The sequence below is a fragment of the Nymphaea colorata genome, chromosome 9, assembly GCF_008831285.2.
Source record: "Nymphaea colorata isolate Beijing-Zhang1983 chromosome 9, ASM883128v2, whole genome shotgun sequence".
In the NCBI taxonomy this organism is placed as follows: Eukaryota; Viridiplantae; Streptophyta; class Magnoliopsida; order Nymphaeales; family Nymphaeaceae; genus Nymphaea; species Nymphaea colorata.
In genome coordinates, this window is record NC_045146.1 from 21914139 (window position 1) to 21936055 (window position 21917).

The following is a 21917-nucleotide window of genomic DNA, read 5'->3' on the forward strand; positions in this document are numbered from 1 at the left end:
AAGCGAAATTGAGACTCAAAAATTCAAGAAAGTTATACGGTGAAACAAACATGATTAATCTCAATTTTTTTTTGTTCAGTCTTATTTTTGATTCAGCATTAGAGTTCTAGTTAGATAAGTGGAACTTTTGAGATAAAAAAGCGCGAGCATTAGAGTTTCACCTAAACAAATGCATCAAAAGTTTCAAGTCATCACATCTACCAAAACTTGAAGACTTTTGTTTTCGACATTTTAATGCTGGACATTTAAATACCAAGTATTCATACGTGGCCTTAATATAACGTTTGAAGTGGGTGCATTATGTTGCTTATATTTGACATAAATAAGTATACAACTAACGCCATTGCTGTGATAAGGTTGGTTTAAATTGAGTGCTAAGGGTAGGTGTGGCTCGTTTACGTGAGTGAGGAAGACCCACCACCTTGCAAACCTTTTCTTTCTTAGAATTTCTTGGCAACAGCCCAAGTTTCTTAACTATCAAAGCGGAACACACCTTTAGCACCTCTTAACCCAGGTTAAGAAGTCGGTCTGGTGCATAACATTGTCTTAATCGAGAATAAACTGAAAGGTTTTTCAACTTAAAAGAAGTTTTTCGAAAGAGTACCAATTCTCACGGAATAAGATGGGCTTAGAAAGGGGGTTGAAACTTTCTTGTGTTAAGGCCGAAAGGGTGAGTCATTGTCTCCTTTTGTTCTTCCTAGTGCTAGAGCGGATAAAGATTAGTTTGCTCGGCCAAAAGGAGGAAAGGGGAAACAGAGACAAATGGTACTTTGGTAGCGTTATTGGACAATGATTGAAAAGCTCTTTTGGATGCCATCTGAGAATCCGGATGTGCGTCCCATACTTCTTAGAATCCTCTTTACTAACTCGCTCCTAAATGTCGCTAATCATCTTCCAATCATAATCAATAACTTTTAAGATATATATATATATATATATAAAGAGAGAGAGAGAGAGAGAGAGGAACTGGTTAATCATCTTCCACTAGGCTATTATTTTACTTCAAAGCATCCAGCTAAAAGTGATAACATATGGCTACTAGTACTCATCCAATACCATGCACTTTTAGTGCTAAAAAAGGGTTCTTTACTAATGTATGCACCAGAATTTGAATGGTTTTGTTGATTTTTTTAAGGAGGAATGATGGAGAACATTTTAATCCTCAACTTCTTGGTGTGCCTGTATACGATTAAGGTTGAACTAACAAGGTCACCTTAAAAGTGACATGACTTTTGATTCAAAAAATAATCGCCTTTTCATCCCAATATACGCCACTGTTTAATTTATTGAAAGCTACTTTTGTATATTATAGGGCGCGAACCATCCACATAAAAGCTTAAACTAATCAAAAATGCAAATTCTTTGCCTTTTTTCAGCTTTGTTTATTTTGCATTTACAGTTTACGCATCCTGATTTAAGTTTTGTATTTAAAGTCGGAACATCTTGGTGGATATATACTTTAATGGTTATTTCCATCTCGATAGGCTTCGTCCCACACGGGAGTGGTCTTCATGGCTAAGATTTATACCACCAAGTAAGATTATCTTTGGAGTTTGGCCTTCTAATTTTAATCTAATCTTGGTAGTGCGATAGATGTTTTATAAAGTGACAGCACATTTTATAGAAGAACAAACAACGTACTTTAGGTGGACTGACCGTGGTCGGAGTCCATTGCTGGAAACCTTTCAAATCATATTTATATACAAAAGATGGCAAATTTGATCGCTTTACATGACAAAGCATGATTGAAAGGCTGAGTCTTGTCAAATCAAGACGCAGATCACATGAATGCTGTTTGTTTTAATTAGAACAACTGGTCTTTCGAGAAAGCTATTACTGGATCCAACTAAAGGAGAGGGTTGATTGGGAGTTTGGCATTTCTTCACAAAGAAAAGAAAGGGGGCCGTCTTCTTTTCCTTGCACACCAAGGCGTGCTTCCAAGACCTATCATGTGCCTTCGATTTAATGACCCGTTCCACATTATCCCTTTCTGCTCTCCCCATAAAGTCACTTGTTCTTTTAATAATGAAGATCATGTGCATGGTTAGGAGAGGGAAAGCGCTTGCACTCTGATTCTCAGCCAGTCGCATACTGTTTTCGCCCAAACAGCAATGAAATATGACTGATCAAGTTCACTATCAATAGTATAAAGGCCAGTCTTTCCATTAGAACAGTTTTTTTGTTTTCTAAAAGGAATCGCGATAGCCCAACTGGTAAGAACCTCTTCCCTTACTATAAGACAGATGATGCAAGCGTTAACTGGAACGATTGGGCATAAAGAGTGTCTAGGTGGCTTTCCAATTCCGCAGAACACTAACACATCAGGGGCAACCAAAGCAATCCGCTTAATCAAATTGGACGGCATCAGACCAGACCGTGACAGTCGCAAGCAATTGAATGAGAGGGAACAAAAAAGACGTTCTTTTGACCCCACAATCTGCTCGATGAAGTTACCCGGACTCATGAAAAATTATGGCAAGGAAAGCACACCGTCCCTTGACCTTCTAACCTCCAACAACCTGAAGGTCGCAAGACCAAGCCTAACCAGGCCGACAGAGTTCTGGTCATCCTTTTTCTGACGATAATCAGCAGGACTTGAGAAACACATAGTTGCAGCAAACAGTAATACAAAATTTCAACATCTTGCAAATATCATCTCAATAATGCCGAAACAAGGCGCTCAGATCCATTTTGACTCATCCAATATAAAAGATATTTAAGCTACTCACATAATCCACCATACAAAGAAAAATCACTTGAAAGAAGGATAGCAAAGCAAACAATTGACCTACTGTGTAAGAAAGAGAGAAGTGTAAGAAAGAGAGAAGGGGCTGGAGACAAAAAAAGGAAAGAAAAGGGAAAAACTAGACAGCGACTTCTACTAGTCACTGGTCGATATTTTCTTTGCACACCAACATAATTAAACAGCAGAAACAGCCCAACACTCAGAATACTCTGATCGCCCTCCCCATGGTACTCTTCAGGTACAAGCACCTCACCTGATTGGCCAGAAAAAGGAATATAGTTTAGTTCCTGTGAAAAATAAAGGATCCTAGAAGCAGCTTTAGCAAAAAGGATCAGCACTATTTAGTGGGGCAGACAAGGAAAGTACATGAGAGAGAACAGTGCATGCATTAGTTAATATGATCATCAATTTCTAGATCTTGTGAATGGCCAAAGAAAGGATGCAATTCACGACTGCAATTTGTAAGTACTAACAGTGTTGAATAGAAAAATGACAGCAATAAGACATCCACAAATGATGCAACAATGATGACAGAGTTAATTCATAGGACTGCAGAAAAGCTGAAGCAATGTCAACATTTTGGTGCATTAATGAACACTTTTAGTTTATAATGTGTAAAGACAACACAACAAACAAGAGTGAAAAAACAAAAGAAAAACAAATATACCATAGCCTTACATTTTGCCAGTTCTTCTTCAACAATGAAACAAGAAAGTTGACGCTAAGCTGTACATTCTGGAAGATCTGCTTCTCCTCCATGGAACAATTCCCGACAGCAACTCCCATGCACAGCACCTTCTTAAGCTGGAATTTAACCATTGCTTTGGTTTCATTTACTTTTGACTCAAGTGACTCCTGGTGCGAAACAAGAGTTGGAAACTTCCCAGCCTTGTTAAGACCTGGACCAAGGAGCCTGGGTATCTGTTTAATGATGGCTTCTGATGCAAGAAAAGCATGAAACTTTTTCGCGAGCTTTTTCACCAACTTCTTGTTCTTGTTCATCTTCTTCAAACCTTCAACATCCATGTACTCCAACCCTATCTTCTCTGCCTGAACAAAATCGCGTACTACAAACATATAAGCAGATTTGACTAAATGTCTACAATAATGTGCAATATACCAAGTCCATATTATCAAAAACAAGTTTAGTTAAAAAGACATACTAGAAGATCATCATTCAGTGTACCTCCTCAACATGCTGAGCATCACCAAGCATGCAAACTTTCATTTTTGGGCGAGGAATATGAGGTAGCTTAACGGAGCCACTGAAACGTTTGTCCTTCTGTGGATCATAATTTTTCAAACCAATCTGAAGTTCAATTGTTTCAGTAAACTTGCGTTTCTTATCTCTTGATTCACCAACCACCTGGGTAATAGCTTCTCTTAATGCATCACTCTGGAGCTTGCTGCAAATTATTAAATCAAGAAGACAAATTATACACCTTATGTTTACTATGCTTTGTCCACTTAACAATTTAGGAAATTCAGAATATACAAAGATAGCCTACTAAAACCAAGAAAGCATCATATACTTGAAGGATAAAGGTGGAGGCATGCAAGGATGCCAAGCAAGCAATCACGGATGAAGTATGGTAGCCATCCAAAAAATTTACCAGAGGTTCAATGCATATGATGCGACAGCGGATGTATGTGTAAGAACAATACACCAATTCATATGATGATGTAAATCTAAATTTCAAGCATGGATTCTATGGGCCTCACGATACTGAGGCATATTCAACTGGCTGGCAGTTGTATTCTGACTTGCAGATCTCCAGTAATTAGATCCTATAATGGCATGTGCACACTTACCTGGGATTAGAAAAAGGAAAAAAAAAAAAATACCAAGAGCACTATTCAAACGGGATAATTACCAATATTATTCTTAGCCAATTTCATGTAATGTTACTTAAAAGTGATTTCTTTTTGTGAGAAACTTTATGACACTTCAGACTTTCTGAAAATTGTAAATGTAAAAAATAATACCAAAATTAAATAACACGCTTCTTAGCATCTGTCTTGCAGAATACAAAGAACCAGTCCACCGTTCTAAAGTGTTAAACAAAAAGCACCAAGAATAGAAAGCACACAATTAAATGCTTTGGAAAAAACCCACTGCGAAAGTCATTATGTTATTGAAAGAATATTATGATGTTCTTACGAAATTAATATCTCAACAATAACAACCTGAGGCAGCTCAAAAATGCTATCGTCTTGGTGAACAGCCAGGGATAGCATCCCACCAGAGGTAGTTCATACATGAGCATAAATATCAACGTGAGTCAGCATAACGTTCATTAGAAAACAAAAAACCGACAAGCACATAAGCTACATTCATGGTTAAAACTCATTTGCCAATGACCTAAGATCCTAAACCATAGTTGCACACGAATTGTTAAGGAAATCATGATATGCTGTAACAAGTTTCAAAGGTGAGCGCATCGCTTCTCCAATTAACCGTGAACGTGCACTAACAAGGATAACAAAAAAAAAAAGATATTGCCCTGAACTGGGTGACATAGGGATGCTATCATTAAAATTTTGGAAAGGTCAAAACGCCCGTCTCAATAGATTTCACGGCAACTAAACTTCTCCCACCCGATCCAGAGAAAACAAACATTTATCATACCATACCAATATTATCCTCACAATACTAGTGCAATTCAACAAAGTACTTGATCCATATGTTAGAGGTTCATTCACCACTTGGGCACTTGACAGTGCTGTTGATTAATAGGTGATAAGATCTTCAAAAACATACGCAAGATCCAAAAGCATTTCCAGGTGAAAATAACGCGTACAAACGCAAGCAAACACCTGTAACGACGAAAAAGTGGAGAAAGGAAATCAGAATACCTCATCTTGGCGGCTTCAGCACAATAATCCTTAGTTCAGTCCCTGATCAAACGGGAAGGAAAGACAGCCCAGCAACAACGGAGCAGAGGGCGAGAAAAAAGAGAGAACGCAGCCGCAATCCCGCCACCCTTTCTAGCGCCAAAACCCTAAAGAGTGGACGGGAGACGGAGAGAAGAAAGCCGCACCCATATACTCCACATGAGTTCGTCATCTAGACCGTACAGTTCCAAAGATTGGTGGGACCAATAATTATGATGCGCAAGAAGGAGAGAAATCTGATCCGTTGGATTTTGTCATCGGACGGTTGATCTTCGTCTTCTTGTCCATAAAACGGCTCGGACCATGTAAAGGTTCGACCCGTAGCTGACCATGGAGCTTTTGAATTCAATTCAGATCTAGATCCGGGTCCATCTGCACCCAAGCAAAATTGGACTCAAACGTTGTCAATGTCTGTCTCCTTTCGGCAGGAAAACAAAACGATTCCCGGCCATACGGATCTGCAGTTTTTATTTATGAAATAGTTTAAAACATTTGTGTTAATTTTTTTTTTCAAAGGAAAATGGGTAGTGGCAGATACTCCAAATTATCCAATAACCTCAAACGATTTTCGATAAGAAAATATAAAGGAAAGGCCACGCTTATGGATTGAGCTGTTTATAGTACATTTTTCTGATTATAGTACACTTTTTAACTCAAGTATTTGCATTTTAAAAGAGTAATACCCATGAAAATCAAATCAAATCAAGAACATTAAGATGTCCTTGGAATCATAATAATTCTGCTTTTAGTGAAAAAGAAACTTGTGATATTAAGATTTAGATTAATTTAGAAACTTTGCAAAGATGCAAACGTTGTCGTTTACCTGACAGTATAAAAATTGAAAGCCACTTCCTTGACCGGAGCCGGTGCGCCAAAAGCCGTTCCTACCGCGAGTGACTAGAGCCGATGAGCCAAACCCGTTTGGAGCTCTAAGTTGAATTGGGCGCAATCAACTGAGGGTGCGAGTTGTTCGGCCAAGGCAACGATGGTGGTTGGCGCGCAGGTGCTGCCTGCGGTGGAGCTGAGAGTCGAGGAACCATGCCATGTGCTCGAGTATCGATCCAAATCGTGGCTTCCAGAGAGAAGAACAACAACAAGAGAAGGATGTGGTGTTCCGGACATCATTGTCGGGAGCCCGACCTCGCCTGTGCTTTGCGACAAGATTAATCATCGCCGACCAGTGATATCACCTCTGACTAATGGAATTGCAAATCTGGTCCCCAACTGTGATATCACGTACAGAGTGTCGCATGCGAAGTCTTCCCCGCGTTGTCCTATAAGAGCTATCAGGCGCTCTCAGGGATGTCGCGGTCGGACGTATGAAGTGGGAAGTCTCTCCATCTCTCAACCCCTTCACCACGCCAAAGAAGAGAATCTTGAGGCATAAGTTTCCATCGTCTTCTCCCTTCTTCAGGTTTCCCTTCTCCCCCCCAATTACGGAGAGAAATTCATAAAAGAAGAAGAAACTCGGAGAGGTTTACGGATGAAGAAGAGCCGTGGGTCAAGGGTCAGGTGCTCTCTCTCTCTCTCTCTCTCTCTATCTATCTATCTACTTGCGTCGCGCGTGTGTAAAAAGGGTGCCGCTCCTGTTGTTGAAATACTGTCTGTGTTTTTTTTTTTTTTTGGCGTGATTAATTGGCCTTGTGATGCTGGAAAAGGGAAAACACAATCTGTTTTTGTGTTGTTTCTGGCATCCGCTTATCAATGTGGTCGCTTTAATGTTGTATACTCATAGGGTGGTACACCAAAAGGAGAATTAGGTTCTCAATACCCTAGCCTCTTGCGGAGGATATATTGTTTTATGCGTGTCATTTTCTTGTCTTACTTCTTTTTCCTTGGGCTGATTTTTATAATTTGGACAGTCCCCGTGTTAATTTGTTGATTGCAGTTTGGGTAGCTTTGAAGAGTTGTATGCTCCTAGTATAATACTGGCTTTGGACTATTTTTGGAAGAGAAAGAAAGAAGCAGTGCACGTGGACAAGATAAAAAACTGAATCTTGGACGATGATTGCTTGGGATTGAATTTGTCTATAGACTATATAGGTAGTGCTTCTAAAAAAAAAAATTGTGGCAGTTACAATTCAAGAAGGAGGTGGCAAGTCTAAACTGCAAGCAAAATCCTTTAGTTAGTCTCAATTTCTTTATGTGGCATAAGACTATATGGCTGTTTGAAATTTGAATGCGCTCGTTTGCAGAAAATAGCTGGGTTGATATGGGTACGTTCAGTTCAATACTCATAGATGCATTTGTTGGCCTTCGTATGGATAAGCGGATCCATTGAACTGTATGCTGGAGTTGGTTAGCGTCCATGGCTAGTTGTGAGAATTTTCTATTGTAGGGGAAGTGTGACGAAGGAATCATAATCTGCAAAGAAAGTTGTCTTGTGGCCATTCACAGTTCAATGTACTATTCTTTTGGTTTTCCCTTTGTTGTCATTATGATTTCAATGGTGCTGCCTCCGTTTTCCTTCCACTTTTTTATGTCCATGTCTTCGTCAGATTGCTAAATTTCATTTGGTGCCAGGGGTCGTGTGGTGTGGGATGAGGGTAACTTAATAGAAATAGAATCCAACAAACCAATAAGGCAAAAAATTGATGAGCCCAAGACTCCATACCATCCCATGGTTGATGATGGTGAGTAAGTTATAGATATCTTTTCCCGAATGTCCTGTTTACATTACCTTAATGCATAAGGTCCTGAAGAAAGCTAACAATTAGAGTAAACTTCTGCAGGTTCTGTGTCACCAATACATGGTGGCGAGGAAAGAATAGGTTGCCCTATTCAGGTGGATGCAATTTGGTCTGCTTTCAGTGATGTTGCTTCCTCAAGTACTCACCAGTCTAGGAAAGTTGGGGGTTGGACATCCTCTGAGGATGAGTCAGATGCCATGGAGCAAGATGATGAAGGTTGTTCTCTCAATTACAGTTCATGAACCAAAGTTCACTGCTTAATGCTCTACCTTGTTGCTTTTAGTTCTACAAAGCAAACATTCACAATCTAGAATTGCTAAGATGCAGCTTACAATGGACACTCTCAAGTGCTTGTTATTTCAGTATGTAGGGATTTAACTTCAGAACTAGGAGTAGATTTCCATGATTTAATATCCTGGGCTAATTCTTAATGCTTCGAACTTGGAAATTCTTTGTGAAGGGCTCTTTATGGCTTCTCTTGTTCTTGAGACTTCAGCAGAATATAGGAGGCATTGGGTATTAAAAAATTCAAATAGTTTTGTACCTTTCTGAAGCTTTTCCTTACTCTGCTGAATCAGAATCACCATCCTCCATCACAGAGAATTAAAGAACACAAATTTTAAACCTTGGTTTGTTTTTTTCCAACTTATTTAGACTGTTTGACGTTTGATGCATATATTTGATTGTGTGTTGGGGAAAGGGGGAACAGGAAATGAGATAGAAGAAGAATGAGAAGCATAGACTTATTCCATTAAACTTTTAAGTCCAGTTATAAGGAGAAAGTATTCCTCAATCCTGGATTTACAATCTCTTTCAGGCAGCATTTGGATGACATCTTGAAAAATGGGTTATGTGAAAACCTGGTTTTGTGAAAACTAATTTTTTTTATTGAGTTTTGAAAACCTGGTTTGTGTACTACCACAAAAACCAGGTTTTGACTTTTGAAAACCTGGTTTTTGTTTGGATGACAAAAAATTAGAAGGTGCCTTCAAAAACTGATTTCAGCTGAATGGTAGTTAATTTACTGTTACGAAATAAACATATTTGTCTTTATATTTTTATAAGAACTGAAGTATTAATTAACATGTCATTAGTACTTGAAAGAAAGGCTCTTCAAGACAGAGAGGAGACAATTGGATTTCTAACAAAAGAAACGAATATGATGGACAATATGAAATCAATTTCTTCTTTGTTGTAAAAGAAGCAAGTCATGAGTTTACAATCGATTCACGAGCTCTACCTAGCGAACCTCATTCAACAGATTGCTTCAGGGTTCGTTCTTGTCGCCTACACTTGCTTATTATTTTTTCCTCACATTTTGATTTTAGGATCAAGGATCATGGATGAGAAAGCCTAGTGAAACCTGGTTGAACCGCCACTATCAACAATGTGTTTATGTTCAAGTGGGACGTCCTCTGCCCATTTCATCCAACAACAAAGAAAACTTGCAGCAACAAAACCTCGTTTTTGAGTGAGAAACCTTTTTTTCTCTCTCTTTTTTTTTTGTGGGGAGGGGGGTGGGGGGGGAGGTGGCACGCGGGGATGCGGGCTTTTCATTCACAAGGCAAAACAATGTTTTAAAAAAACCTTGTTTTAATGAAACACTGTTTTGGCGTCACCCAAACATGCTGAAAACAATGTTTTGGAGGCAAAATGGTGTTTTACCTCTAAAACGCTGTTTTCAGCATGCAGCCAAACGACCCCTATTTAGCATTTCCCTCTTGATAGCCTGACAGGCTAATGTCAATTGTTATTTTCCAATCTTAATAGGCTTATCCATAGTATTCTCAATTGCATTGTGTTGCCTGTCAATCCTAGTAGCCAAAATCTGAATAGTCTTTATGAATTAGTGACTCAGCATATAGAAAACCTTCACAAATGAATTCTGAAAAGACAAAAGTTCTGAAAATGGAAATTTGAAGATCAGATTAGGGGACACATAATTGACACCTTTTACAATAACTTTTGCATAGGACTTAATTTCTTATTATCATGCTTTTCTTGTACTGTCAAAGGGATGACTATTGTTGATTATCTCCCTCTAGCACATGTATTTTCTTCTTTGTTCTATCTGGAATAATACCACAAAGAAAGGCACTGATTTTTTTTTCTCTTATATACCATATTTATCTTGTGAAAGCTTTGTTTCTTTCAGTTAGTCTATTTCCATTTTCACATGCTTTTCTCTCAGCCACTTCTGGATGAAATATTTTTCTAGTTACAAAAAGAAAAATTCCTATAGTACAGTCGAGGGTGATAGCAAATCATTCTTGGACTTGGAAAATTCAGATAGTCTTCCTTTTTGTTCTAATGCTTTTTAGTTTTCCCTTTCTAAGCACTGACTAGTATCACCTAGATTTCCAGGGCCACTCTTCTATTCTTTTGCATGTCCAATATTTGCAGCATAATTTTCAATGTGTTTGATACTTTTTGCCACTTGAAAAGGTTGTTTCAGAATCATGAAGCTGGTGGAAAAAAGGAAAACATTGTCACAAGAACAAAGGATTCCGGCTGCAGATTAAGCAAATATCGGAAAATAAAACAATATGTTGAATATTCTGGTTGATCTGCTGATTGTGAAACTAGAGCTAGCATTTTTATAAGGGGTTCTAGTAAAATGACTTGCTCACCAGAACTGCGCTATGAACACCAGAAATCATGATTTGATGACTATTGTTGTAAGTTTGATGCCTATCATATCAGTCTCTTCATGTCTTTTGTTTCTTGTTCATGTTGGGGCAACTAAGCCTAAAAAGTTGTGTTGAATCACTAGGATGATTGACAATTGACAGGAAATGTGAGTCCTACCTGCAGGTAAAGAGGAACTAAGGGGTAGTGGACTGAGTTGTACAACTGTTGCCCTAGCTCCAGGTTACCCAGGAACCGCCATCTTACTGCCATTCTAGAGAAGATGCTTCTAAATTGGAACTTCAAAAGTGAAATTGGCCCCTAAAATAATTTGTATTTTCATTAATTATGGTTGTTTCAATAAGTTGAATTTGGCTAGTTTGAGTTTAATAGTTCAATGCTATTTTGATCCCCACATGCAGAACACATTACGAATTATCTGTGTGAAGTTAATTTTGTCCTTTCTTCTTTCTTAACATTTTTCGAAAGGTGTCTGATTATAGCACTGAGGAGTCATTTATTTGCTTAGGCAGCAGCCAAAATATCGCTTTTAACTTTCTTAAATTGATATTTTCTGGTCTCCATATATGTCATCTCAAGTAATGCAAGCAGACATAATTCCACCGCTTTCTAAAAGATGTTATTAATCTGGATAGAACATTGATATCTTTCTCTTATTTTGTAAATTACATATTCAGAAACTTCTCAGGGCAGATTGAATTTCAAGGAGCACAGAAGAGCACATTATGACGAGTACCGAAAGATGAAAGAACTGATGAAAAAAGGATGCCTTTTCAGTGACGAAGCTGATGATGTTGCCAAGGACAAGAAAGAAGAGAGCCCTGAGTCTTCCTTAGTCGGAGGTATGAATGCAATAGACATTGAAGGAAGTGAGGCAAAACAATCAGCCCAACCAGTCGAACTAAATAGTGGAGAGCGGTACTACAGAAGAGTAAGGTTTCTTATTGCATTTGGGGTCCTCTTTATTTTGGCTAGCTGATTACATATAGTCTGTTCTTTAATGTCCGAATGTATATATTTTCATGATAATCTTAATATTGCAGTTTTTTGGATGATGTAAAATTAACCGGTCTTCCATTCCAGGTTGATAGTCCGCTCGATTCTTGCCATAGTGGTGGCAGGCCAGAAGAAAAGGAAAAAAGTTTGTATAGAATGGAGTCTCACAAAGACAGCATCTAGGCATAAACCGGCGGCGCTGATCCTTCTTTAGTAATGTGAAAAACTGACTTGCGCATTTTGCGACTGACTGCTGGTGGGATTCCAACTGGGGATGTAAACAATCAGATTTTGGCTATGAAAATTTGGTTTTTAGCTGCATTTATTCGATCTGTGTATGAAATTTCCAAAGATTTGGGTTATAATAGAATTTGGAACCATTTTGCGCCCATAGCTTGTACCTGCACCACACAAACAACAGCTGAAAGCATTATCTCCAAGCAAAGACTGGACGGACATATAAGTAATCGTTCCTCCTTACTGCAACTGTGGAGTGGGGGAATGAGGATAACAAGCCGGCACATCAATGTAAGGTGCGATCTCTTAATGAAATGGTTACAGAAAGATGTGTAATTGGAAATGTTGAGCCTATTGGACTGCACAAAAACCTGGACAGTTCTGGCATTTTTTGGGCCTTTATAGGGCTTCAACCTTTCTGTGCTCAGTCTAGCTGGACTCATGAAAAAAACATGCTGCCCAATTCTCCCAACTACCGAATCATCACTGGTTTGGTTCACAATCTTTCTGGACTGTCCCTGAGTTTAATTTGAATTAATATTTGGCCAAAACGAACCAACCCAGACACTTGTCGAGCTGGTCCATGACAACAGCCTATGTCAGATGAACACTGACAGTGGTACCGTAACATGGATTCGTACAAGGACTTGGTGTGGACTCAAGATTGATTGTATTTCTGATAACTGATTGTACATGAAAACACGTGCCATCTTGTAGCTGACAAGTAGCTTGGTTTAAATCTCAATGTAACTGTTTGAATATCATCTTGTCTGAGTCAAGATTCTTGGGGAGGTAGAGTTTTACACTATTGGAGAGGTGATGGTAGGTGTTGGAGGTTAAACTTGGGAAGTGACTATAGGAAGGACTGGTAAAATCAGTCAGTCTTGGACTTTTCGCTCCAAGAGTGGTTTCTTTTTTATTAAAAAAAAGGTGCTTCAGTTACCAAAATTGGGGCAGTGCAGCTGGTTTGTGGCTTCTGCGCACTCGAGCAAGGCGACCAAGCTTTCAAGGTACTATTCAGGTCTTGCGTAAACAAAAATCCAGAGTTGGCTGGTTAAGTCATTAGGAAGACTTGGATGAGCTGAACAAGTTGTGTAGGCTGAGTGGTTCACATTGGTTTTAAATTTTTAACCTTTTTCTTTGCAAGTTGGACTCAATTGTCAGCTTGATTATAGATTTGCTAACTTCCAAAGCCCTTAACACCATATGTGGTGAGCAGGTAAGAGGAGGATGGGATGAATGTGAACTTTTAAGGCGCTGATAAAGTCTCCAACCTTGTCCTGTTGTTGCATTCCGTGGTGTTGTCTTGGTAAGCTTGGTGGTTGAGTTTTCACCTTCAACTTAAGAATATAAAATTCTTAAGCCGTTGATAGAACATAACCAAGGAAATCATGACAAAGTCACAAATTTCAATCATGTAGACTTAGGAGACACAAATCTCAATCTAGTCTGTGATCTTTTAGTTTGGTCTATCAGATTCAACGTTTCCCTAATGCCAGGTAGAAAACTAGCTTCCTCCACTTGCTTCCAAGGCTCATCGCAGAAAAAGAGCATGATCGAAAATTCTATCTTATCAGTATTTTATGTGACCCAGTCAAAGGGATTTCAATTTTTAAATGCAGTAGGAATAAGTACCATTGGGTCCTGTTTGTACAACTGAAAGAAATAATTTGTAAGTTGATTGTTACGCTTTCACTTACAGAAATCAAATCAATGCCGATAATATTGAAAAAATACGCCATCGTTATATGAGGTTTTGTGAATGACAATTTGGAACTTTCAGTCAGCTCGTTGATACTGTTCGTTATATACATAGAGCCACAACTGTAGTCTGTTATACGCATTAAGAAAAAATAATATGCAAGAAAGAGCAGAGAGGTGGAGATGCGGGGTATCGATCCCCGTACCTCTCGCATGCTAAGCGAGCGCTCTACCATCTGAGCTACATCCCCAATTTATGCTATTTACTATTTATATTTTTTATATATAAAAAATCTTTGAAGAATAAGTCTTACTCAATTATTTGATTGTTTCGTTTTACTCCTTGCGAGTAGTTTACACATTAAAAACAAGCTGATTTACATGTCCTGTGATCTCTGATATGTACCGCCAACATTGTGTCAAGTTTTCAAGATGTTCTACCTAAAATAAAATGTTTAATTTTGATGGTAGATGTATAAAACTAAATTATTAACCATTTTCACATTTTAAATAATTAAGGAGGAAAAAATAATATGACCTTTATCAAGAATTATAACTATTGTTTCTGTAGAAATTGTCTACAAATTGCCTATGCATGTAGACTTGGAAGCAAATGACACTAAGAATACGTAAGTCGGACATTTTTATTCAAGACGATATTTGTTGTGGCCTGCAGGCGAGGATAGTTAAAGAAGCCGGAGGATAAGAACGATCGAGAGCCTCAACGGATACGGTTCCTTTCTCCTCCTCGAAACTCGGAAGGCAACGGAATGGCGGAAACCACCGCAGCAGCAATGGCGGCGCGAATCTGCAATCAGATCAACAGTGTGTTTGTTGCGTCCAGCCAGGCGGCGTTGGACGTGCTGGTGGAGGAGATAGCAGCGGTAGCGGCCAGGGACGCCTGCATCATCGTGCATGGCGTCGGCCGCGAAGGCCTCATAATGAAGGCCCTCTGCATGCGCCTTGCCCACCTGGGCCTGCGGACTCACTGCGTCGGCGACATGTCTGCGCCGCCCGTCTCCCCGAAGGACCTCCTCATAGCCAGCGCCGGGCCGGGCGGGTTCCCCACCGTCGACGCCATCTGCCAGACTGCCAAGCGAGTCGGTGCCACCGTCGTAGTGGTCACCGCCCAGCGTGGGGGCTCCGCCAGTCGCCTGGCGGATAGGGTGGCGTTCTTGCCTGCTCAGACTATGGCCGATGACCAGAAGGACTGCGGCGGTGGCGGTGGCGGGCTGCTTCCTATGGGTAGTCTGTACGAGGGGGCCATGTTTGTCCTGTTTGAGATGGTGATTTTCCGACTGGCTTCTGCGCTTGGACAGAGTCCTGAAGTTATCAGGTCACGTCATACCAATCTAGAATAGGAGCCCCTAGATGTAGGTCTTCTTTCCATTTTGCTGCTTCTTGCTTCCTGGATGGATGAAGTCCGTCTCCCTTTCCCTGTGATTCTAGGATTTTCCTAGCTTGGTGATGGAAAAGTAATAGCTGAAAGGCTTTTCCGGAAATTGGTAGCTAGGCGTTCGGTACAATATCTTGGTTTCATAATCTTGATGATAGTGGAAACTGATCAGATGAAAGGACCGTCAAAACTTGTGCATTTGGTAATGGACTTTGGAGATTTACTATTTATATTGGCATTCAAGTGTTAATGGCTCAATTCCCAAAATCGCTAAGTTTCGCCTCGCTATCCATTCCCCGATGAAGATGAAGGGAAGGCTTATGCAATATTTAGTGCAGAAGTCTTCCATTTTACCACTTATATCTCAAAAAGAAAGCCGAAACACATGGTTCATCAGACTGTGCTAATTCTAGTATAACGGAGCCTAAAAAAAAATATGTAATTTACTTGAAACGCACAAAGGCCTAGAGTTTCTCATAAAGCTTCCAAGGAATTCGCATACCTCCCGCAAGTTCCTTCTAAAAGAATTCAATTTGATTACGAATCTTTTTAACAAATCAAGATAGTCATGTTATATAATCGACCAGCATTATCATCCTGTTTTGTTTAAAAATAAACTTTGCATTGACAAGGATGACTCCTGAACGCCAGGCCCTGCAAGGACAACATCTTGAGAAAGTTCAACCTATAAATTGGCAGGGTTGTCCATGGTTTTCTGCTCTTAAACATTAATTAACCGCCATGATGAGTTCAAAATCATGACAATACAAAACTGAAACTGGATAGTTATACAGCCCAAGGGGGAATAAGACACAGAACGAATAGATTGACAAGAATTATGATAGACGATCGCTGTACACGGATTGGCGAGGTTGCTAATTGCTATTGGCTGCAAGACTTATCTCTTGAACTGTCACGACTCATGAGAATATGGCATTGACAAATTCTTCTGCATCAAATGGCTGGAGATCTTCCAGTCCCTCTCCAATGCCTACGAACTTTACTGGTATTCCTAGTTCGTCGACCACACTGACCTGAAAATACCGGTTGATACTTGGGATTTGAGTTGCCGATGGACAGCCGAAAAGCTGTGAACATGCTTGGTAATGTTATAAGAATGAAAAAGTTAAATTAATAAAAAGGCGTACCACACAGCCACCTCGAGCAGAGCCATCAAGCTTAGTCAGAATCAAACCTGTGATGCCAACCACCTGCAGCAGTCGAATGCTTAGAAATTTTAAAACAGACACTTGTATCATACAACAGAAAAATGAATAAAAAGAATTACCAATACAATGTGAAAAAATGATAAATCCAATGCTTATATAGTGTCAAGCAGAAATGCTCTTCTGCGGCAGTTGGAGAGTGGTCAGCTTTCTCATACGAACTTTTAGGGATGATCAACAGCTATCCCCTTGTTGGGCAACACAAGATGGGAAGTTTTGAAATTTACAGGCTGAGGGAACAAATCTTAGTCTTCTTTTATCACATAAAATAGGCAAATCCCTTTTATGACATGGCCTATAACCTACCCTCAGGACACAGGACATAAGTGGTGCCTGCCTTAGTCAATCAAAGAAGCAATAGAACCATTTGCTAAATGTTTGGATGAGCAGGAAGTAGAAAAATGAAACCTTGTCAATGTCACAAAACTTCATTTGTGTGGATGTTCAAACATCATTAAACAATAACGGACGCCATCCTTGCCTAGAAGACAAGTGTTGAAATGCTACACCTAAAAAATTGAACATTGAACTCGTTTTTAACTTTTTATCTAATCAAAGACTGCAATGGTGCAATCCAAGTTTTGAACTCCAAGCCAGGCAAGGTTACAGTGCCTGTCTGCAACAGCTCAATATTGCTCTTGACCTGGAATCTCTGGGCTGACTGCTTGACATGGATACAAGGGAAACTGTGAAGTTCCACTAAGTGCATGTACAGTTGTCATCCATATATAAATGTCAGAATGGACAAATATCAAATACCACCAGACCCACTCGAACTTTTAATATGGTTTTCCTTTGAAATGGACAACCGCTAACAGCAAAGAAAATACAATTTGTTGGCATCATGATATAACCCGGTTACCATCAGCTGCCTTCACTTTCTTGTCTTTATGAAGAACCACATCAACCTCACTATAACGGTAGGTGAATTATCCCAGAATAATTTTTTATTTTTTATTAATAGAAGATATTTCTTTCCTGTATGTTTCAATAATGTTAAGGTGCTCTGATCTGAGATGAATTCAATAACAAAAAATCAATCATAATTACCACTGTAGATCACTGTTCCAGCCTACCTTATCTGATCTCATGGTGAACATAGGAAGAAGGCAGTCAGTTGCTGTGTCTAGCTCCCTTTCTTAAGTGAGTCGTCATATTCCCAAGTCAGTAACCACATAAATTACTTCATCCCTAGCTCCTATTCATCTGCCTCAACTCGTTTTTATTTTAAGTAGAACTAACATAGTGAATAAACAATCTACATTGTATGGAACAATATTCTCCATCCTATCGTCTTAAAAAATTAAGGGAATATGTTCTGATAAGAATTCCATGCATGCATCCATTTGAATGTCGTTCATTTTGTTTGTTTAGAATATGCATTTCTCACAAATTGTGGTGGTCTCTAGTACCTACGCCAAGAGCAAAAAAGTCTTCACACTAAGTTGAAAAGTTAGTTTGCAGATCTGGACGTATAATTTCAACATTGTGTCTTACCAACATTACTGGCCTTTCCAAAGAAAGGTCAGGCAAAACTCTTTTCCACACACAGCTGAGCGAGGCAAAGTAAGAGAACTAGATACCAGACATAGAGAAATACATTTTTTCTTGTTTATTCTGTTTTATACAAAAATATATTGATGCTCAATTACATGTGTATGTCTGTGTATGGCTGAGAAGTGCACGTTTTGGTCGTAGATCACTAATGCCATAATATGGTGACAATTGCTAGGAAGACGTAAATGTTTCCTTTTTGTTGGCAGGAAATTTACTGAAAATAAAAGAGCTCTTTTCAACTTTGAATTATCAAGATAATATCATAACAGTACTGCAAATTTATCACATGATGTTATTGTGATAAATTTCATTTTCACCTTGAGCTATCACATATTCAAACTTCGCTTTCAAATAAAGAAACTTTAAGAATGTGCCACAATAGAAGGAAAACAACGTACATATCATCCAGAGGCATCACGCTTGGTGGTCTAGAAAATGAAACCTAATTAGAGACAGTACCTCATTGAATTCCCTTGCTTGTGGCAGCATATTCAAACCAGTTGTTCCATCCAATACAAGCAAAATCTCCTGTAATGATTTTCTGGTTAGTAGCCTCATATACCATATCAAATATTAAAAGCCAAGACTAGAAGGTAACAAGGGAGACGAAGAAGATTTAAGGTTGAGCCACATCAAACTTGTTCAACCACTAAAGGAAGCCCATCAACCAACCAACTGATCAATAAGGTGGACAAGTTAATTCATGCATAGCATCAAGTCCTCAACTACCTTTTCAACCTTGCAATGGTCACAACTCAGACGACCCAATGGCACTCCATATTAGGTATCTGTCCACCCCATAGGATAACCAGCAGAGTCTATTAGACTAAGATAGTAGCATTACAATTACAGACTTCCAGAGAATTTATCGACATTGTGTCATCTAGTCATACAACAGCCATAAACTGTATGCTATTGCAAGTATGAGATTCTATAAAGGAATTCTGACAACATAAATTTGCTGAATAATATTAAAAAGAAAAAACTAAAGGTACATACATTTGGTGCACCAGAGATAATTTTAGAGACAGCCTTCTTGCAAGCGATCAACTCTTCCATTAGGCTGTAGTTAGTGTGGAGACCTGAGAATTCAATTGTTTAAGTGATGAAATTCATCCCAGCATCCTAATGCGTGCAAGAATCATTCGCACAAAGAAAAGGCACAATAACTCTACTTTGCAGTACATACGTCCTGAAGTGTCACATAGCACAACATCGAAACCCTCCTCTTTCCCTTTCTTGACAGCCTGAGCCAGAACTGCCCAAAACTAGTTCAGTAGTAACATATATGGTGCATAAAGATATATTGAATACACGTCATACAGAGTTTTTCCCCTGTTTCTAAAAGGAAAAGACAAAACAGAAGGTCTACAAATTCACTTCAGTAATTAAAATTCAACGATAACCATAATTCATCTGCATACCTGATGATGCTTTAACCTTTTCTCCTTCACCCATGACTATCTCTGATCCAGTCCTCTCAGCCCAAACTTCCAGTTGGTCAGTTGCAGCAGCTCGAAATGTATCACCTGCTGCCATTAGCACCTAAAGCAAATATGAGTCAGTATTCAGAAATATCGCAACATTATCTAAAGATCAAAAGGTCACATTAGTTCTTAGCGCATGTTTATCATTGGCAATGATCATTGTAACACCTACACATTGACAAGAAGCACATTAGAGAGAAATATTTCCATACAGAATCAACAAATATTCAGGATTATAACCAAGAAAAACAGAGCTAAATTAATTAGCTCACAAAGCAAATGATTAAATATCATGAGATTGGTCATTATGGGTTATACCGACATGTAAGCTGAATGTATAGCGACATGCTATTAATATTACTTGAATCGAGAACCAACCACATTCTCTTTTACTTTCCCCCCTTAAGAGTTTTAACATAAAAATGCAACATATGTTGACGTCTTTGAATTTTTCTTTTTCTACTGCAACATTTCCTTTGAACTGATAATGTTTATTCAGCACAGAGTCATTATGCAAAGAACATATCCTTTTGATGGGGAACATGTCATAGAGGTCAGAATATCCAAATATGAATTCTAAATGCGTTCTGCTGGCCGCATTAAGATCTCCTGACATCAAAATCCACCAACACTCACTGTATGATTCCAACATATCCCTTATTGTAGTAATTATTCTACAAAATAATGCTGGAACACAAATATGAAATTTAAAATATCAGGACGTAGATTCATTTTCTGAAGAAGGGCATCATATGACCTTTACACCTTCCTTCTTTAATCTGTGAGCAAGCTTCCCTGCATAATTAAACGGCCAAAACGAAGGTAGAGTTAGGAGTCGTCAAAGCTATACTAACTGCTCACTTCTTACTGTAGAATTCTAGCAAAAAACCAGCGTCCACGGCATCATACCCAGAGACGTCGTCTTCCCTCCTCCATTGACACCAACAACCATGATCACACCCGGCCTCCTAAGAAATGCCATAATGAAACAAAAGATCAATACCGGACAAGGACTTCAGGAAAAGAAACAGATCAAAAATCAAGTACTCAACAAGCATCTAAACCTGTATCCTAATTGAAGGTCCGTCTTTTTTCCTTTGCTTGTCAACAAGTCAAGCACACTCTTCTTCAGGGCGTCCTGACAACAAAAAAGCAATAATTATGACGAATCCAATCTAAATTACTTCCCAACTCAACTCCTATGTTTTTAGCAGCAATCGTGATGCTTAACCTCACTAACAGCAACAATATTTTCTTTACGTGATCTCTATACCTTAATCTCGCTTCCTGACTTGAGCTTCCCCGATAATATGTCTTTCCGCAGACCTTCGACTATTCTGATCGAGATTTTCGGCCCGAAATCGGAAACCAGCAACGCCTAAAAGAAAGCAACTGCAGGCATTAGAAAAATTCGTGAACCTTTACAAATGAGTGAAAGGGAGGAAGGAAGAAAGCAACGAATGAGGAACCGGAAGCCTTAATTGCAAGCCTAGTCGGAGAAGAGGGCGCACCTCTTCGAGGTCGTCGAGAACGCGATCGGTGTCGGCGAGGTTCCAGTAGAGGAGGAGCTCATCGATGACGGCGAGGTTGTCTCTAGTCTTCGAGAAGCCGGAGAAGATTTTCTCCACGTCGCTCTTCGCCTTCTCCTTGATAAGGCGGCCAAGTCTAGTGAAGAACCCAGCCCCGGCCGCAGCGGAGCATCTGAATCCGTCGATTCTCCGGGGTGAAGCGACGGCGGACGGCCAGCAGCTGCTCGTGCGACGGAGACGGAAAGGAAAAGAGGCGCATGGAGACTGGAACTGCTTCCTCTCTAGTTTTTGAGAGGAGCTGAGTGAGGACAGCGCCGGCGGCTGGATGGTCGCCATCGTCGTTGCCCCCTCTGGCTCTGCTATCTGTCGAGCTAACCACGAGCTCCCCTTGTGCCCGGGAACGGATGATGTTCAATTCATCGGCAATTCCTCGGACGTCGTTCTCCAATTAGTCGGCGATTACATTGGCGTTCCCCCGTCTGCTTTTTCCTGGCGATGGGCGCATACTTGGGAGAGTTTACATGTAACGTGTTGGGATTTAAGATATTAGCATTGGCGGTCATTTTTTTCAATAAATTCTAAGAGCCTGCTTGTTAGTTGTTTGTGCGGGGCAGTAGGAAAACGTACTCAGAAGTTTGGATATCGTCCAATCGAGATCCAAGACAGCTGAGATACGAATTTAGCCACCTGCTTGTTCATTTGAACGATTTCCTAAGGTGTCATATCAGATCTAAAATCAACCTGCCTCACCACCCTTAGATCAGACTCAAACTGGATATACCTTCTACTAGATTTGATTTACAAGATA

The 21917-nt window shown here is 39.5% G+C and overlaps 4 protein-coding genes and 1 non-coding gene across 7 annotated transcripts; 2 read left to right on the plus strand and 3 right to left on the minus strand.

Moving 5' to 3' along the window:
• Nucleotides 1-2623: 2623 nt before the first annotated feature.
• LOC116260023 (60S ribosomal protein L10a-like) lies at nucleotides 2624-5762 on the minus strand. Its single transcript, XM_031638084.2, has 4 exons — nucleotides 5603-5762; nucleotides 3933-4152; nucleotides 3425-3796; nucleotides 2624-2999 (listed from the first exon to the last, which is right to left on the minus strand). Exons 1-4 carry the CDS (start codon nucleotides 5605-5607, stop codon nucleotides 2946-2948), a joined length of 651 nt encoding a protein of 216 aa, XP_031493944.1. The 5' UTR covers nucleotides 5608-5762; the 3' UTR covers nucleotides 2624-2945.
• Nucleotides 5763-6628: 866 nt separating this feature from the next.
• Nucleotides 6629-12291, plus strand: LOC116261356 (protein phosphatase inhibitor 2-like). Of its 3 annotated transcripts, XM_031640080.2 has the most exons (6): nucleotides 6629-7153; nucleotides 7837-8044; nucleotides 8165-8274; nucleotides 8374-8547; nucleotides 11658-11911; nucleotides 12064-12291. In XM_031640080.2, coding segments are annotated over exons 2-6 (636 nt in total). In that variant the 5' UTR covers nucleotides 6629-7153; nucleotides 7837-8042; the 3' UTR covers nucleotides 12160-12291. The 3 variants fall into 3 exon arrangements, with proteins under 3 accessions (XP_031495940.1, XP_031495937.1, XP_031495941.1); XM_031640077.2 differs by lacking the exon at nucleotides 7837-8044 and having other exon boundaries at nucleotides 6630-7153; XM_031640081.2 differs by lacking the exon at nucleotides 7837-8044 and having other exon boundaries at nucleotides 6633-7148.
• Nucleotides 12292-14092: 1801 nt separating this feature from the next.
• On the minus strand, nucleotides 14093-14165 carry TRNAA-AGC (transfer RNA alanine (anticodon AGC)). The gene has a single exon. It is a non-coding gene; the product is annotated as a tRNA-Ala (tRNA).
• Nucleotides 14166-14596: 431 nt separating this feature from the next.
• On the plus strand, nucleotides 14597-15540 carry LOC116261060 (uncharacterized). Its single transcript, XM_031639663.2, has one exon. It carries the CDS (start codon nucleotides 14685-14687, stop codon nucleotides 15273-15275), a length of 591 nt encoding a protein of 196 aa, XP_031495523.1. The 5' UTR covers nucleotides 14597-14684; the 3' UTR covers nucleotides 15276-15540.
• A 425-nt stretch (nucleotides 15541-15965) lies between these two features.
• On the minus strand, nucleotides 15966-21539 carry LOC116261291 (cell division protein FtsY homolog, chloroplastic). The gene is made up of 11 exons (XM_031639988.2): nucleotides 21092-21539; nucleotides 20854-20958; nucleotides 20645-20718; nucleotides 20490-20548; nucleotides 20338-20375; nucleotides 19518-19638; nucleotides 19283-19351; nucleotides 19093-19175; nucleotides 18553-18621; nucleotides 16459-16521; nucleotides 15966-16344 (listed from the first exon to the last, which is right to left on the minus strand). Exons 1-11 carry the CDS (start codon nucleotides 21443-21445, stop codon nucleotides 16231-16233), a joined length of 1149 nt encoding a protein of 382 aa, XP_031495848.1. The 5' UTR covers nucleotides 21446-21539; the 3' UTR covers nucleotides 15966-16230.
• Between the last annotated feature and the right edge of the window lie 378 nt (nucleotides 21540-21917).

Coding starts and splice junctions, on each gene's coding strand:
- LOC116260023 (XM_031638084.2), bottom strand. Junction 3,797..3,932: donor ATGCTCAGCATGTTGAGGAG/GTACACTGAATG, acceptor GATTTTGTTCAG/GCAGAGAAGATAGGGTTGGA. Junction 3,000..3,424: donor TGAAGAAGAACTGGCAAAAT/GTAAGGCTATGG, acceptor CTGGCCAATCAG/GTGAGGTGCTTGTACCTGAA.
- LOC116261356 (XM_031640077.2), top strand. CDS start 7,125: ATGAAGAAGAGCCGTGGGTCAAGGGTCAG. Junction 7,154..8,164: donor AGCCGTGGGTCAAGGGTCAG/GTGCTCTCTCTC, acceptor ATTTGGTGCCAG/GGGTCGTGTGGTGTGGGATG. Junction 11,912..12,063: donor GAGAGCGGTACTACAGAAGA/GTAAGGTTTCTT, acceptor CTTCCATTCCAG/GTTGATAGTCCGCTCGATTC.
- LOC116261060 (XM_031639663.2), top strand. CDS start 14,685: ATGGCGGAAACCACCGCAGCAGCAATGGCGGCGCGAATCTGCAATCAG.
- LOC116261291 (XM_031639988.2), bottom strand. CDS start 21,445: ATGGCGACCATCCAGCCGCCGGCGCTGTCCTCACTCAGCTCCTCTCAA. Junction 20,959..21,091: donor TTCTCGACGACCTCGAAGAG/GTGCGCCCTCTT, acceptor GCTTTCTTTTAG/GCGTTGCTGGTTTCCGATTT. Junction 20,376..20,489: donor AGGGAAGACGACGTCTCTGG/GTATGATGCCGT, acceptor TTAATTATGCAG/GGAAGCTTGCTCACAGATTA.